Genomic DNA, 18,334 nt, shown 5'->3' with positions numbered 1-18,334 from the left:
AAAATAGAGCATGTTATATAATAGAAATGAAGTGCTATCTCTGGCTTCAAGTACTGAACCATTTACTGTAGTTTCATATGGGCATAGTTTTCAACATGCACCTGATTTATCCACGTGTAAAAGGAATATGAACATTTTATGCACTGTTCTGAGGACCTATTGGATGGATGCTATCGGATGATCACCCGGATTCTTCCCACAGTGCTACTGGATATTATGAATGATCTGGAAAAGACGTTGTTTTTTTGATTGATTTTAAACTGGACAAAGCTTACAAAAAGAAATCTGCATGGAATGGACACACGACCAACTCCATTTATGGATTCTCCCAAAATGGAATTCTACCATGGTCTACCTACACTTTCTATGTTGCCTGATATGCCTGATGCCATTCAGAGAACTCAAGGGTGCTTAAGATAATTTTTTATTCAGATGCTGATTTAAAAATAAACAACCAGCTTGGTGAGAGTTTGCCTCATGTGAAGGTCAGGATGATAAGTAAAACAGGTTTTGGGGGTTTGTCAGGAATCAGCAGTGATCTGTTTCCTGAATTGGCAGAGAAAGGAGAGGGGGGTAGAAAAGTAACCATTACTAGGCATTACAGCTCTAATCCTGCACCCCTTTGGGCCTTCTGTAAGTAATAGGTACAAACAAGCTTAGCCCAATCATGACTGACCTCATACTGAACATGCAAGCTTTATGTAAGGAAAACAGGGTTGTATACAAAATGGAGGTATCTAACAGAGATATCCACCAAAGCCGTGGTCCCCAAACATTTTTTGTTTTGTGATCTACTTGAAGCCTTTCAAACTTTCTTGTGCCCAAACTATGTGTCTAGCCATATTAGTCCTAAGACGTGACCCAAGAGGAACTGGCTGTGGGACCAGTGGGTCGGTCCCCAGTACCCACCCGCCATTTGTGAAACACTGGCCCAAAGTGTTTGGTCATGTTCTTTATGTGTGGTGAGGGTTGTCTTTACAAAAATGTATGTATATACATCCAAGACAGCCTAGTCTTAACGAGACAGAAGAGTTAACCTGCCTGTCTGTATGTTGTTGTTCCAGGAGCCTGCAGTGACGACAACATGGGTCGCAAAGAAATCACTTGCAGTTGGAAGAAAGTCACCAACAACATCAGAGATGTGTTCGAATTCAAACAAGCGCTGGGATCGTAAGTACTTTGTCTGATATGATTGGAGCCTGGAGGGTTTTCCTAGCCAGGTCAGTGTTTAAAACCACCACTTAATCATTCTAAGGGGACACTGTAGGCAAACCTTGGTGTCTAGGTTTTCATTTAATTTGAACTCTGTCTCTGTGCCTCAAGCCATTTAATGTGTTTTACATTTCTAACTCAAAGCACTTTTAATTTTGAGCAGGGCCCTTACACACCCCAAAAATCTGAGGGGACATAAAGTATGGCTGGGCGGTAGTCTGAAGGGGGCTAGGCCCCCCGTCGGGAAGTTGGAGAATTTAGCACTTTTCATACACCTGAAGCAGCTTTTTCCTACAATCTAGAGTCATAATCATTATGATTAATTCTATTCTATTTTCTTTATATCTAAGCATACCTATTGAGCTGTCTGTATCCTCCTGACTGGTGTTTTCTTTTTAAAGAAACTAAATAGGCTTCTCTGCATCTCTGATAAATTCTGGGTAAAAGTTTAAAAGGAATGTGAATCTTATTCAGTACATTTAATAACTGCTTGCCAGCCAGCATGACAGCTAAAATAGTTAGACAAGCTCGCTATTCTAACTTGATTGATAGCCTGAAATTACTTCCTGGTACTGTAGCTAGTTATGATGTTGGGATATCGGGAACCTATCTGCCCAACAACAAAAACATTTAATTAATAAATAAATACACAGTACCAGTCAAAAGTTTGGACACACCTACTCATTCCAGGGTTTTTCTTTATTTTTACTATTTTCTACATTGTATAATAATAGTGGAAACTATGAAATAACACAAATGGAATCATGTAGTAACCAAAAAAGTATTAAACAAATCTTCAAAGTAGCAAGACAGCTTTGCACACTCTTGGCATTCTCTCAACCAGCTTCATAAGGTAGTCAACTGGAATGCATTTCAATTAACATGTGTGCCTTGTTAATTTGTGGAATTTCTTTCCTTCTTAATGCATTTGAGTAAATCAGTTGTTGTGACCAGGTAAGGATGGTATACAGAAGAAGGCCCTATTTGGTAAAAGACCAAGTCCATATTATGGAAAGAACAGCTCAAATAAGCAAAGAAAATGACAGTCCATCATTACTTTAATGAAAATGTCAATAACTTTGAAAGTTTCTTCAAGTGAAGTCGCAAAAACCATCAAGCACTGCGATGAAACAGGCTCTCATGAGGACCACGACAGGAAAGGAACACCCAGTTACTTCTGTTGCAGAAGTTCATTAGAGTTACCAGCCTCAGAAATTGCAGCACAAAAAAAAAAATATTTACAGAGTTCAAGTAACAGACACATCTCAACATCAACTACTCAGAGACTGCGTGAATCATGCCTTCATGGTTGAATTGCTGCAAAGAAAACACTACTAAAGGACCCCAATAAGAAGAGACTTGCTTGGGCCAAAAAACATGAGCAATGGACATTAGACCGGTGGAAGTCTGTCCTTTAGTGTGATAAGTCCAAATTTTAGATTTTTGTTTCCAACCGCCATGTCTTTATGATATGCAGAGTAAGTGAACGAAGATCTCCGCATGTGTGGTTCCCACCGTGAAGCATGGAGGAGGAGGTGTGATGGTGTGGGGGTGCTTAGCTGGTGACACTGTCTGTGATTTATTTAGAATTTAAGGAACACTTAACCAACATGGCTACCACAGCATTCTGCAGTGATACCCCATCCCATCTGGATTGCGCTTAGTTGGACTATCATTTGTTTTTCAACAGGAATAACCCAACACACCTCCAGGCTGTGTAAGGGCTATTTGACCAAGAAGGAGAATGATGAAGTGCTGTATCAGATGACCTGGCCTCCACAATCACCCGACCTCAACCCAATTGAGAGGGTTCGGGATGAGTTGGACCACAGAGTGAAGGAGAAGCAGCCAACAAGTGCTCAACATATGTGGGAACTCCTTCAAGACTGTTGGAAAAGCATTCCAGGTGAAGCTGGTTGAGAGAATGCCAACAGTGTGCAAAGCTGTCATCAAGGCAATGGGCGTCTACTTTGAAGAATCTAAAATATATTTTGATTTGTTTAACACTTTTTTGGATACTACATGATTCCATGTGTTATTTCATAATTTTGATGTCTTCACTATTGTTTAGCTTTTGGGATACTTCACATCATCTAATATGTAGAACCTACCTGGGTGATGCAGGGCAGACATTTTTTGCTTGGTCGTTTTCAGTGGACCTTTGTTGCTGGGCAGCGACTCTTGTCAGCTTCTTAACTCAGAGAAAAGGGCCATTATTACATGATTGAGTGGATCTCCAGGAGACCTACTTTACCGGTTTCCAGAGAAGGATCCTAGTTTGGCACTATAATCCTGGACGGGCCTGACCATTCCACCCAGATTATCAGATTATCAGGACCCAGGTCAGGGCAGGTTTTCTTTATCAACTGAGGTGGAATACTTGGCGCTCACACAATACAGCTTCTCTCTCTTTAGATATGGTTCAACTAGGACCCAAGTACAGACAATTCTTTTGAGATTTTTGAGATGAGATAGCAACAGTAACCAAAAGAGGACAGGACATTGAAAATGTAGTAAAAATGGTTAACTAATATCTGCCCAGTGTGTGTGCATACATGTTTGGTTGTGTATTTGTGCCTGAGTGTGTGTGTGCGGCCGTGTGTTCATGTCAGCTTGTGGGCGTGTGCATGTGTTGGTATTCGTTTTTGCAGTGTTTCCCCTAGGATTTTCTTCAGCATATAGGGAAAACACTGGTGTTTTGTGTGTGTTTATACATTAAGCCCATGTGTTTGAATGTACAGTATGTGTGGGGTATAGGCGGCTTTATGACTGTTTCAGAATCTGTTGTGCTTTGCGAAATCAAATAGAAGAAACAGCATTTTCCAGTTGTCCACACAATGCTGATATCTGCAGAGTGAGAGTGGTATGTCTGCTGGCCCCTGGCCTGTTTATCTGAGGCTCCTGCTCAACTCATCAGCCTCTCCTCAAGCAGCTTATACTCCAGACCATCCCTGGCTGTGAATGAGAGGCTGACGTTGAGAGAGAGGTGTGAGCCAGGCAGGTGAGCAATGACGTCATTACAGCTCAGGAACATCCTAACTCTGTTAGAGGATTAGGGGCCTGGGATTGTGTGTCTGTGTGTTTACTGTGTGAGGGAATGTGTGTGCCTGCATGTCTGCATGTGTGAGTTTGAGTGTGAATTTATGTATCTGTATGTGTGTGTTCATCAGCCCTGGGTTCAGTTAGTATAATTTTCTTTCAAAGACGTTAAATGTCTGATGGAGCCTTTTAGGAATATCAGATGAGAGGAATTTGCACTTTTGGAACTAGTATATTGGTCCCATTTTGCCAGGAAGCGAAGTGGCAAGCTCAATCAAAGTGTTTGAAAGAAAACAAATAGTGCAGTATTTGAACCCATGCCTAGTTGTGTCTGTCTGTATGTCTGTCTCTCCCAGACAGTGATGTCTTTGGGCACAAACACACTCATTGCATCGGTTTCACAGGTGTCGGAATGTGACGGTCAGGCCCAGACTGTCTGCTAAACAGAGGATTACCCTCACCTTGGTCTCCTTCAAACAGGGAAATCAGCAGATGGAGGGTAGATCCGTTTTGAGTCTTAGGATCCTTTTGGCTCCCTCCCACACATTAACACTAACTTCTCTCCTGGTGTCATGTTATGGCTGGGGTGTTTGTTTGGTCTGATGAAGAAACAACCCACCCTGCTCAGGTTCATCCAGGGTTGACTGTGCGAGGTCAGACAGAGACAAACGGACACAATGAACAAATTAAAACCACAATGGAAATAAGCCTCCGGTCTTTATTGTGTTTTTATCGGCAATCATTTTTTATGTATGTTATGTTGCCTCCCTCTTGAGCAGACTACTACTTTTAATGATCTCATCAGTTCAATCAATCAATCAATCATTTTAGGGGTCCCTGTCCTGAGCTTCAGGCTGGGTTATGTAAAGTGCTTGAGCACTAGTCCTGCCCTGCTGCTATTCTCAGGCCTCAGGAGCACAGGCCTCAGGAGCACAGGCCATACCTGAGCCTCTATCTGGGACACCCTCGTCTCGTTCCTAGCCCTGTGTCAGCTATGAGCCTGGCTAGTGAGGCTGGGTGGTGGTGACTCCATCTACAGCACATAACATTAGGTTGTCTAGCTGTTAGAGTGTTGGGCCAGTAACCGAAAGGTCGCTGGTTCGAGAACCAGAGCAGATAACTTAAAAATCTATCGATGTACCCATGAGCAAGGGACTTAACCCTAATTTCCTCCAGGGGCGCCTTTACTACTACTACTACTAACCTTTTTCTCTGTCTGTCTGTGTGGGTGTGTAGGGGTTCGTTCTCCGAGGTGTATTTGGTGCAAGAGAAGAAGACAGGAACCCTGTACGCCCTGAAGTGTCTGAAGAAAAAACACCTCAGCTGTAGCAACCTAGAGAACGAGATCACTGTGCTGAAGAAGTGAGTACACGCACGCAGACACACGCGCTCATACTCTTACACACTCTCACACCTGAACAAGTTAACATCAGATATCTCTCAATCTTCCTCTCAGGATAAGACATGACAATGTGATTGGACTGGAAGATTTCTATGAGACTCAGACACACTATTACCTCGTCATGCAGCTGTGAGTGCAAACCCTTATCACTACATAAGCTAAATACATGTATTAGCCTACAGATAAATGTTACTATTTTAGAGAACTTGCTGTTTTAGTTGGGTGTTTAATAAGGTTTGTAAATGCTGGTGATGAGAATAATGATGATGATTATGCTGATGATGGTGATGCCAAAGATGATAATGTTTATGGGATGACGAGGATGTTTATGGTGATGACGAGGATGTTTATGGTGATGATGCGGATGATGATGGTGAATATGGTGGGGAGATTCTGATGTGTGTGTGTTCTTTCCTAGGGTGTCTGGTGGAGAGCTGTTTGACCGTATCATAGATCGGGGGGTGTACACAGAGAAGGACGCCAGCCAGCTGGTCCGCCAAGTACTGCAAGCAGTCAACTACCTTCATGAGAACAGCATAGTGCACAGGGACCTCAAGGTATGTTACACACACACAGTCAACATACCTGGTAGAGAGTGGGGATCAAAGTACATTTTAATGTAGCTAAAAGGTAAATAACTAATATAAAATTTGCCACTCCAAACATATTTCATACACGTTACTATATCATCAGTGGTGTATTGGAGGGTAAACACACAAGCATTTACCCACTTTTTACTAGAAAATGCATTGAAAGTATAAGGAGTGTTACTTTACTCACAGCCAACCTCAAACCCATCTATTTTTGTATACCATGTTGAGAGAACAGTTCCTCTGCCGCTTGTTGACCCTCTCCCTCTCTGTCTCCCTGTGTGTGAGAGCAGCCAGAGAACCTGCTATACTTCGACTCAGACGAGAACTCCAAGATCATGATCAGTGACTTCGGCCTGTCCAAGATGTCCGACCACGGAGTGATGTCCACAGCCTGCGGCACGCCAGGATATGTTGGTGAGAGAGTGTGTGTGTCAAATCAAGTCAAATTTGTCACATGGGCTGAACACGTGTAGACTTTACCGTGAAAAGCTTGCTTACGAGCCCTTCCCAATGATGCAGAGAACTCGTAAGCAAGCATTTCACAGTAAAGTCTACACTGTTGTATTCAACGCATGTGACCAATGCGATTTCATTTAATGCAGATGTGCAGCAAGTGTGTGTTCGATGGTTGGTCATTGAAATAGAGAGTAAAGCTTCATTGCACCGCTAGATAGTATTAGCATGGTATCTAACCCTGTTTATATTTGATCCTCTACAGCCCCTGAAGTTCTGGCTCAGAAACCGTACAGCAAGGCTGTGGACTGCTGGTCCATAGGAGTCATCACATATATCCTGTGAGTGCCTATCTAGGACTTCTCGATCTATATCTGCCAGCACCTCCTTTCAACCCTTTCATAGTATCGGGATGACTGCATTGTGAGATGGTAGTTCTATATCACTTTTGGGAAAAGTTATTGTAATTCTATGTTAACTCTTTAAAAACTACTGTATGTTCCCCCTCTCTCTCTGTGTTAACTCTGTAAAATGACTGTATGTTCCCCCTCTCTCTCTGTGTGACAGGCTGTGTGGCTACCCTCCCTTTTTTGAGGACAACGAGACACGTCTGTTCGCTAAGATCATGAGGGCCGACTACGCTTTCCACTCGCCTTTTTGGGATGACATCTCTGAGTCAGGTAAGACAAATACCACCACATCAACAACAAGGGTATTTCAAGTGGAACTGACAGCATTTTAGCAACATGAAATCTTATTAAAATCTGTTCATATACACCTCAAAGAAGAATATGACACCTTTTTTAAAAACATTTTCTGACAAGCGAGCACTTAGATATGGTCGTTTTCATAAATTCATAGAATGTTTGGGAATGACGTTGTAATGAGTACGATGGGAGACGGACTGCTGGTTTCAAGCGCAGGGCGCAGCAGGTGTTTATTACTAATAAAGGACCACAGGAGGAGGCAGGTAGCTGGGTCCAGGGGCAGGCATAAGGTCATACACAGGGACTCCAAAAAGGTAACAGTACAGGCAGGGAAAAGGGTAGTAACGTAGTCCGGGAGATCAGGCAAGAGGTTGACAGGAAATCTAATAGCCAAAGTACAGGCAGGGTGGTGTCGTTAGCGAGGATGGCCAAAAACTACAATACACGGGAGGACTAATACGGAAATAAACAGAGCTCCGAATAGAATGTGTACCAAAACAAACAATACCTCACAATGATGGGGTGCAAAGAACTGAACTAAATAGTGTGTGATAATGACACACAGGTGTGTGAACAGGTGATCAGAATTCAGGTGATTGGGATCTGGAGAGTTACCTGCATTCAAGGGATCTATGTGTTTGAGAGTGTGGGCTGGAAAGTGAGCTGCGTTCAGGGGATCTATGTGTTTGAGTGTGAGTTGGAAGCAGACATTACAGATGTAGAGTAAGGCATTTGTGAAAATTCTATAGCAATATAGAGTGTGAAAGCGTCCGTGCGTTTGGACACTAATAGACACTGCAGGAAATAAAACCGTATAAAAACATCTGTACTGTCCAGAGTCTACGCAGACCGTATTCTACGCAGATGGGTGCGCAATAGCTAATCAGAGCTACAGTAGGCCTATATGCAAATTAGCCATTTGCCACACGGGTCTGCCATCATTCACTTTGAGCTGGATTGTGTGTTTACAGGCAATAGCAACAGCGCAACTTTAGATCACTAGAACCCACAAAATACACCCGAATGGATTTCTGCAAATATGTGCCAAGGGCATTTGAGAACCTGAGAACATTTGAGAACTTCACAATACTAGTGATCAAACAACCATGAAAAGGTGGGCTATCTCTCCCTCAGTTCCCTATGTACATCAACAAGATCAGCAATTAATGCTAGCTAGGGCATGATGAGCTAAAATCTATTGAGGGAACATTAGATAAACCCTCTCAAACTTTTTCAGTTAGTTGCCCGTCAAAATTGCACTGATAAATTATGGGGAACAGTAGCCTGCTCGTCTTTCTGCAGTCTGCATGCCAATGCATGCTTGTCCAAACCCACTTTTTGACAACTGAATGAGAACTTGCCTGTCTGCCCATTTGATCATGCCAAATACATTTGATTGACAACTAAGAGGTATGCTAACTGTGGATAACAGTCGTTCAAGTTCAGCATACTGTAATATATCTAATATAATAATAATAGTAGTAATAATATCTACTTATGTACATAGTAGGGCTACCTGACAACAACAAAAAATCTTGTCAGACCGAAAGTCGTCTGTTCTTTCGACCAATCGATGACACGAACGTGTATTTTTTCCATATATAGACACACCCTATGTGTTTTAATAAAATCAACTATATGCATTGAGCTTGTCTGATGCTTAAGCTTACGGTTTGATGCCTCAAGAGGGCACCAGAGATCTAGATAACCAGAAGAAAACTGACCCAACTATTTTCCTCCCACTCCTGCTGACTTTTACTGATTCTGCTATTATTCTCCTGAAGTTGAGTCTGCAACCTTTCTCATGTGGAATGTAATTTTATCTTACCATTTCTATCGTTCTGCGTGCCAGTTATGGTGTTCGTGTGCATATTTTTGTGAACGAAATTTGAAACATTGTGTCAACTATTAACTTGGGTCGGGCCCGAAGTTTGCGCAACATTGTATAAAATATTCTGGGCCCTCAGAGTTTCCCATGCCAGTAAGCTCAGGACAGACACAGCTGTAGGCTATTTGCCCAAGAGATAAGAAGCAGTGCTTGACCTGGGAAGAAGCTCACCGGAGCTGGGTACTGGCACCTCAAATGTTCTACTGCTGGAGCTCCTCTTCCTCTTATAGAATATTAGCTCAAAAGTATTGTGGAGCTCCTGCATGTCAATATCAACAGTACCAACACCCAAAATTAGTACCTGAACCTATTTCAGTCCAAGTCAAGCACTGATAGGCCTTTTTTATGACGTTTCCACAGGATCAGAGCATGACATTTTCCCTTTCATGCTGAGGGGTTATCGAAAGGGAGAGAGCTGGAAAGATTTTTCAAATACATTGAGGAACTATTGTAATTCTCAATGGATGTAAAAACAGACATGGTTTGCTTGCTGTTTGAGGTGAAGAAAACATTACTTTGAAAAGCTCCACGGGTCATTAGTGGTGGTGCGTTAAGCCAATCTTTATTTTTCTCTTTATTTTTTACTATTTTCTACAATGTAGAATAATATGCCGATACCAATACCGATTACCGACCCAAAAAAGCCGATACCGATTAATCTGACGATTTTTATATATACATTTGTAATAATGACAATTACAACAATATTGAATGAACACTTTTATTTTAACTAAATATAATGCATAAATAAAAATCTATTTAGTCCCAAATAAATAATGAAACATGTTCAATTTGGTTTAAATAATGCAAAAACACAGTGTTGGAGAAGAAAGTAAAAGTGCAATATGTGCCATGTAAAAAAGCTAGCGTTTAAGTTCCTTGCTCAGAACATGAGAACATATGAAAGCTGTTGGTTCCTTTTAACATGAGTCTTCAATGTTCCCAGTTAAGAAGTTTTAGGTTCTAGTTATTATTGGAATTATAAGACTATTTATCTCTATACCATTTGTATTTCATATACCTTTGACTATTGGATGTTCTTATAAGCACTATAGTATTGCCAGCCTAATCTCAGGTGTTGATAGGCTTGAATTCATAAACAGAGCTGTGTTTCAAGTATTGCGAAGAGCTGCTGGCAAAAGCAGGAAAGTGCTGTTTGAATGAAGGCTTACAAGCCTGCTGCTGCCTACCACCGCTCAGTCGGATTGCTCTATCAAATATAAAATCATAGACTTAATTATAATATAAAAAAACACACAGAAACATGAGCCTTAGATCATTATTATGGTCCGGAAACTATCATTTAGAAAACAAAACGTTCATTCTTTCAGTGAAATACGGAACCATTCCGTATTTTATTGAACGTGCGGCATCCATAAGTCTAAATACACATATACTTCTGTGTATTGATTTTAAGAAAGGCATTGATGTTTGTGGTTAGGTACACGTTGGAGCAACGACAGTCCTTTTTCGCGAATGCGCACCTCATCGATTATATAAACTAGTAATATCATCAACCATGTGTAGTTATAACTAGTGATTATGATTGATTGTTTTTTATAAGATACGTTTAATGCTAGCTAGCAACTTACCTTGGCTTCTTACTGCATTCTCGTAACAGGCAGTCTCCTCGTGAGGCAGGTGGTTAGAGTGCTGGACTAGTTAACCGTAAGGTTGCAAGATTGAATCCCTGAACTGACAAGGTAATAATCTGTCATTCTGCCCCTGAACAAGGCAGGTAACCCACCGTTCCTAGGCCGTCATTGAAAATAAGAATTTGTTCTTAACTGACTTGCCTCGTTAAATATAGTTGTAAAATAAAATTTGTTTAAAAAAAATTGTCGTACAAAAATACAGATTTCCGGTTGTTATGAAAACTTGAAATCGGCCCTAATTATTCGGCCATTCCGATTAATCGGTCAACCTCTAGTACTGACCTAATGGTGTACTTTTCATAAAGCCTTTTTGAAATCGGACACTGTGGTGGGATTAACAGCAAGTTTATCTTTAAAATGGTGTAAAATACTTGTATGTTTGAGGAATTTTAATTATGAAGTTTCTGTTTGAATTTGGCGCCCTGCAGTTTCACTGGCTGTATCGATCCCGTTTACAGGATCTCAGCCGTAAGAAGTTAATGCTAGATAGCAACTTACCTTGGCTCCTTGCTGCACTCGTGTAACAGGTGGTCAGGTCAGCCTGCCTGTAAGGGATCTCGTCCTCCTCTTCTGAGGAGGAGTAGCGAGAAGGATCGGAGGACCAAAACGCAGCGTGGTAAGAGTCCATTTAACGAAGCAAAATGAACACTGAACAAAAACAATAAACAACAATCGAACAGTCCCGTAAGGTGAATGACTAAGCAGGAAATAAACACCCACGAAACCCAGGTGGAAAAAGGCTACCTAAGTATGATTCTCAATCAGAGACAACTAACGACACCTGCCTATGATTGAGACCCATACTAAGCCGAACACAAAAACCAACATAGAAAAACAAACACAGACTGCCCACCCCAACTCACGCCCTGACCATACTAAAACAAAAACAAAGGAACTAAGGTCAGAACGTGACACTGCCATGCAGTCTCTTCGTGGAGTGCAATGTAATCGGCCATAATCAGCATCCAAAAATTATGATTACCGATTGTTTTGAAAACTTGAAATCAGTCATAATTAATCGGCCATGCCGGTCACCCTCTAGTGGGAACCATACATGCGGAGATCATCCGTACACCTACTCTGCATCTCACAAAGACACGGCGGTTGGAAACATCAGACCAAAGGACAGATTTCCACCGGTCTAATGTCCATTGCTTGTGTTTCTTGGCCCAAGCAAGTCTCTTCTTCTTATTGGTGTCCTTTAGTAGTGGTTTCTTTGCAGCAATTCGACCACGAAGGCCTGATTCACACAGTCTACTCTGAACAGTTGATGTTGAGATGCATCTGTTACTTGAACTTTGAAGCATTTATTTGGGCTGCAATTTTTGAGGCTGGTAACTCTAATGAACGTATCCTCTGCAGCAGAGGTAACTCTGGGTGTTCCTTTCCTGTGGCGGTCCTCATGAGAGCCAGTGTCATCATAGATCTTGATGGTTTTTGTGACTTGACGAAGCTTTCAAAGTTCTTGATATTGTCAGGCGGTGGGTGTAGCTGGTGCATGAAGTCAGGTGCAGGAGAGCAGAGATGAGTGAACAACGCACTTTACTTGCGAAAATAGCACAAAGTAACTAAATCAATGTGCAAACAATAATGGTTACCATACAACACGGGTGAACACAGCATCTGAAACGTACCGACCTTAACAATAAACAATCACACACAAAGACATGGGGGAAACAGAGGGTTAAAAACAGTGCCTTGCGAAAGTATTTGGCCCCCTTGAACTTTGCAACCTTTTGCCACATTTCAGGCTTCAAACATAAAGATATAAAACTGTATTTGTGTGTGAAGAATCAACAACAAGTGGGACACAATCATGAAGTTGAATGACATTTATTGGATATTCCAAACTTTTTTAACAAATCAAAAACTGAAAAATTGGGCGTGCAAAATTATTCAGCCCCCTTAAGTTAATACTTTGTAGCGCCACCTTTTGCTGCGATTACAGCTGTAAGTCGCTTGGGGTATGTCTCTATCAGTTTTGCACATCGAGAGACTGAATTTTTTTCCCATTCCTCCTTGCAAAACAGCTCGAGCTCAGTGAGGTTGGATGGAGAGCATTTGTGAACAGCAGTTTTCAGTTCTTTCCACAGTTTCTCGATTGGATTCAGGTCTGGACTTTGACTTGGCCATTCTAACACCTGGATATGTTTATTTTTGAACCATTCCATTGTAGATTTAGCTTTATGTTTTGGATCATTGTCTTGTTGGAAGACAAATCTCCATCCCAGTCTCAGGTCTTTTGCAGACTCCATCAGGTTTTCTTCCAGAATGGTCCTGTATTTGGCTCCATCCATCTTCCCATCAATTTTAACCATCTTCCCTGTCCCTGCTGAAGAAAAGCAGGCCCAAACCATGATGCTGCCACCACCATGTTTGACAGTGGGTATGGTAGGTTCAGGGTGATGAGCTGTGTTGCTTTTACGCCAAACATAACGTTTTGCATTGTTGCCAAAAAGTTCAATTTTGGTTTCATCTGACCAGAGCACCTTCTTCCACATGTTTGGTGTGTCTCCCAGGTGGCGTGTGGCAAACTTTAAATGACACATTTTATGGATATCTTTAAGAAATGGCTTTCTTCTTGCCACTCTTCCATAAAGGCCAGATTTGTGCAATATACGACTGATTGTTGTCCTATGGACAGAGTCTCCCACCTCAGCTGTAGATCTCTGCAGTTCATCCAGAGTGATCATGGGCCTCTTGGCTGCATCTCTGATCAGTCTTCTCCTTGTATGAGCTGAAAGTTTAGAGGGACGGCCAGGTCTTGGTAGATTTGCAGTGGTCTGATACTCCTTCCATTTCAATATTATTGCTTGCACAGTGCTCCTTGGGATGTTTAAAGCTTGGGAAATCTTTTTGTATCCAAATCCGGCTTTAGACTTCTTCACAACAGTATCTTGGACCTGCCTGGTGTGTTCCTTGTTCTTCATGATGCTCTCTGCGCTTTTAACGGACCTCTGAGACTATCACAGTGCAGGTGCATTTATACGGAGACTTGATTACACACAGGTGGATTGTATTTATCATCATTAGTCATTTAGGTCAACATTGGATCATTCAGAGATCCTCACTGAACTTCTGGAGAGAGTTTGCTGCTCTGAAAGTAAAGGGGCTGAATAATTTTGCACGCCCAATTTTTCAGTTTTTGATTTGTTAAAAAAGTTTGAAATATCCAATAAATGTCGTTCCACTTCATGATTGTGTCCCACTTGTTGTTGATTCTTCACAAAAAAATACAGTTTTATATCTTTATGTTTGAAGCCTGAAATGTGGCAAAAGGTCGCAAAGTTCAAGGGGGCCGAATACTTTCGCAAGGCACTGTACATGACCAGTAATTGGGAAATGAAAACCAGGTGTGTGGGAAAAACGAGACAAAACAAATGAAAAATGGATCGGCGATGGCTAGAAGACCGGCGACGTCGACCGCCGAACACCGCCCGAACAAGGAGAGGCACCGACTTCTTCCGAAGTCGTGACAGATATGTTCTGTATTGACTGACCTTCATGTCTTAAAGCAATGATGGATTGTCATTTCTCTTTGCTTATTTGAGCTGTTCTTGCCATAATATGGACTTGGTCTTTTACCAAATAGGGCTATCTCTGTATACTACCCCTACCTTCTCATAACTGATTGGCTCAAACGTGTTAGGAAGGAAAGAAATTCCACAAATTAACTTTTATCAAGGCACACTTGTTAATTGAAATGCATTCCAGGTGACTACCTCATGAAGCTGCTTGAGAGAATGCCAAGAGTGTGCAAAGCCGTCATCAAGATAAAGGGTGGCTACTTTGAAGAATCGCAAATATAAAATATATTTGGATTTGTTTAACACTTTCTTGTTTATTATATGATTCCATATGTGTTATTTCATAGTTTTGATATCTTCACTATTATTCTACAATGTAGAAAATAGTAAAGAAAATAAAGAAAAACCATTGAATGAGTTGGTGTGTCCAAACTTTTGTCTGGTACTGTATATATTAAAGATATTCATCATTTTTACAAGGCTGAAAGTTCCATGTCAGTTGTTGATGTTTTTGTCTGTCTCTGTTTCCATAGCGAAAGACTTCATCCGGAACATGATGCAGAAGCACCCTAACAAACGGTTCACCACAGAACAGGCCCTCAGACACCCCTGGTGAGTCACACACACAGATCCAGGATCAGCCTATCCTCTGCTCATCTTGACTATAACCATCAGAGGAGAAAAATAGAAAACTGACCTCAGATCAGTGTCTAGGTAGCTCACTTTTTCCTGTTTATTACTAGTTCCTGGTGACCCTATCAATGTCATTTCCTGTTGCAGGGTCATTGGAAAGACAGCGAGGGATCAGGACATCTATAAATCAGTCAGCATGCAGATCCAGAGGAACTTTGCCAAGTCCAAATGGAGGGTGAGCAACATATGAGGCGACATACAGTATGCTAGCATACATACATTTATTATATTATTATTATTAACAAAACCCGATTATTTATACAAACATATGAATGCTAATATTCCTGTGTGTTTGTGTGTGTTACAGCAAGCCTTCAACGCAACAGCAGCCATCAAACACATAAAGAAGCTGCAGTTGGCCCACGCCGACCCCGACGCCCCTCTCCCTCCCATCCCTGCCATAGCCATCAACCCCTGCAACTCCCAGAATCCCCTGCGGGGTGTCAACAACATCACCATAGAGGATGTTGACTCCACCAGCAACCTCCCGATCCCAGTGTGTCACATGACCCCTCCAGAAGCACAGTACCGGGGCCTGAGAGCCAGTCACAGCGAGCCCATGCACGCGCCGGTCGTCATGGAGACATATAACGCAGAGAATTGCTCCTCATTCACAGCAGCTAAGAGGTGAGTCCAAGTGGACTGAGTGGAGGGGAATGTAGCTGTCGGGGGGGTTCAGATATGTCCACTAAGTGTAGAATCTGTGGTTCTGAAGGCTTTGCTTTTTAATGTCGTGTTTCAGCTGTGACGCCATGGACAGGGCGACCAATAGGAATGGCCAGACGATGCAAACTGGGGTGTGTTCTGTCATGTGATTGGTTGATTGGCCTGAGGATCAATTCAACTACTTCAAGGTAAATTGGTCTCATATACACAATGCATGTTATTTTGAATACACTCATGCACACAATAAACAAAATACAGAGAGATAAGTTGATAGGAAAACACCCAACTTTCTCACTTGAATTATATGAATCTTCATGTGAATGCCCCTTCTCTCTCTCCAGTGTTTCTGCAGTGTTGCAGTCAAGACGTTTGAGCCACTCCTTGCTGCTCGACAGGTGTCTGTCTGCTGCCTCCTGCTGGTTCATTTCTGTAGTGCTCTTCTGAGATTTCCAGGGGCCCATAGCAAGGACCCGGGGCCTGAACCTTCTCCAGAGGAGAACACAGGAAGACCTGGGGTTCATACCTAATTACAGTGCAGTACATTTACACTCACGCACAAATGTATGCACTCACACACACAAATGCAAACGTTAATTTCTCTGACCCAAGCTACTGTCTATGAAGCTTTAGAAGTGTACATTCGGTCATTCAGTACCAGTCAAAAGTTTGGACACACTTACTCATTCAAGGGTTTTTCTTTATTTTTACTGTGTTTTACATTGTAGAATAATAGTGAAGATGTCAAAACAATGAAATAACACGTATGGAATCAAGTAGTAACCAAAAAAAGTGTTAAACAAATCTTGACATTCTCTCAACCAGCTTCACCTGGAATGCTTTTCCAACAGTCTTGAAGGAGTTCCCACATATGCTGAGCACTTGTTAGCTGCTTTTCCTTCAATCATCCCAAACCATCTCAATTGGGTTGAGGTCGGGTGATTGTGGAGTCCAGCTCATCTGATGCAGCACTCCATCACTCTCCTTCTTGGTCAAGTAGCCCTGTCACAGCCTGGAGGTGTGTTTTGGGTCATTGTTCTATTGAAAACAAATGATAGTCCCACTAAGCGCAAACCAGGTGGGATGGCGTATCGCTTCAGAATGCTGTGGTAGCCATGCTGGTTAAGTTTGCCTTGAATTCTAAATAAATCACTGACAGTGTCACCAGCAAAGCATCATCACACCTCCTCCTCCATTCTTCACAGTAGGAACTACACATGCAGAAATCCTCCGTTCACCTACTCTGCGTCTCAGAAAGAAAATCTCAAATTTGGACTTATCAGATTTTAACAGATTTCCACCAGTCTAATGTCCATTGCTCGTGTTTCTTGTCCCAAGCAAGTCTCTTCTTCTTATTGGTGTCCTTTAGTAGTGGTTTCTTTGCAGAAATTTGACCATGAAGGCCTGATTCACACAGTCTCCTCTGAACAGTTAATGTTGAGATCTGTCCGTTACTTGAACTCTGTGAAGAATTTATTTGGGCTGCAATTTCTGAGGCTGGTAACTCTAATGAACTTATCCTCTGCAGCAAAAGTAACGCTGGGTCCTCATGATTGCCAGTTTCATCAACTTTCAATGTAAATGCATTCCAGGTGACCACCTCATGAAGCTGGGTGAGCGAATGAAAAGAGTGTGCAATGCTGTCATCAAGGCAAAGGGTGGCTTCTTTGAAGAATCTAAAACATATTTTTATTTGTTAAACACTTTTTTGGTTATTACATGATTCTGTATGTCTTATTTCATAGTTTTGATGTCTTCACTACTATTATACAATGTTGAAAATAGTCAAAAGAAAGAAAAACCCTTGAATGATTAGGTGTGTCCAAACTTTTGACTGGTACTGTATTTGCAATGTATAATTGTCTATGACTAATGGTTATTGACCTATGGAAAACAAATGTACTTTTATGTGTGTATATATATATATATATATATATATAATTTTTTTGCTGATATGATAGCTGTGACAGCTAGATTCTAATTCATTAATTCATTGGCTTTGGCTACTTGATGTGTTGTTGTCTGAACTGAATCAAGCTTTGTTGTTCTTTCACTCACATCTGAAACTAATAATGGATCTGGAGAAAAATGGAAACCTGGTAAAATAATAGTTTCATGGAAAAGTTTATGAATACTGGTACAACATATCAGTATTCAAAGAGAAGGGTTTCGAGATGTCATTGATCAAGTGTTATGTATTTTTATATGGACTGAATTCTTTTTTTATCTTCTATAATCCTAAATGTAAGGCTTTTGACTGTTATGAAGCTTGCTGACAGGTTTGAATGTCATTGACAGGTCTCACTATTTGAACCCTGACACCCATGTCATAACACACTGACTTTAGGGCGAGAAGGGTTTGGAGGGCTGTCATTTCTCTGTGGAAGAGAAGATGGTCACACCACTTAAAGTGGTCCTGTGCACAAACACCACTTTACATACACGGTTAAATGATATGTGCCACTTTTATGCCATAAGCTGCTATAGACTTCCTCTTGTTTT

The 18,334-nt window shown here is 41.5% G+C and overlaps 1 protein-coding gene across 1 annotated transcript; it reads left to right on the top strand.

Moving 5' to 3' along the window:
* Positions 1–946: 946 nt before the first annotated feature.
* Positions 947–15,984, top strand: LOC135541027 (calcium/calmodulin-dependent protein kinase type 1D-like). The gene is made up of 12 exons (XM_064967168.1): positions 947–962; positions 1,065–1,170; positions 5,488–5,613; positions 5,708–5,782; positions 6,072–6,210; positions 6,537–6,660; positions 6,965–7,040; positions 7,267–7,379; positions 15,010–15,088; positions 15,257–15,344; positions 15,477–15,796; positions 15,912–15,984. The coding sequence occupies exons 1-12, from the start codon at positions 947–949 to the stop codon at positions 15,982–15,984; spliced, it is 1,335 nt and encodes a 444-aa protein (XP_064823240.1).
* Positions 15,985–18,334: the final 2,350 nt, after the last annotated feature.

The sequence above is a fragment of the Oncorhynchus masou genome, chromosome 6 (genome assembly GCF_036934945.1).
Source record: "Oncorhynchus masou masou isolate Uvic2021 chromosome 6, UVic_Omas_1.1, whole genome shotgun sequence".
Lineage (NCBI taxonomy): Eukaryota > Metazoa > Chordata > Actinopteri > Salmoniformes > Salmonidae > Oncorhynchus > Oncorhynchus masou.
This window is presented reverse-complemented; position numbering and strand designations above follow the sequence as displayed.

Excerpts from the sequence above, each read along its gene's own strand:
- LOC135541027 (XM_064967168.1), top strand. Across the intron at positions 7,380-15,009 it reads GGATGACATCTCTGAGTCAG|CGAAAGACTTCATCCGGAAC; the intron begins GTAAGACAAATA and ends CTGTTTCCATAG. Across the intron at positions 15,345-15,476 it reads TTGCCAAGTCCAAATGGAGG|CAAGCCTTCAACGCAACAGC; the intron begins GTGAGCAACATA and ends TGTGTGTTACAG.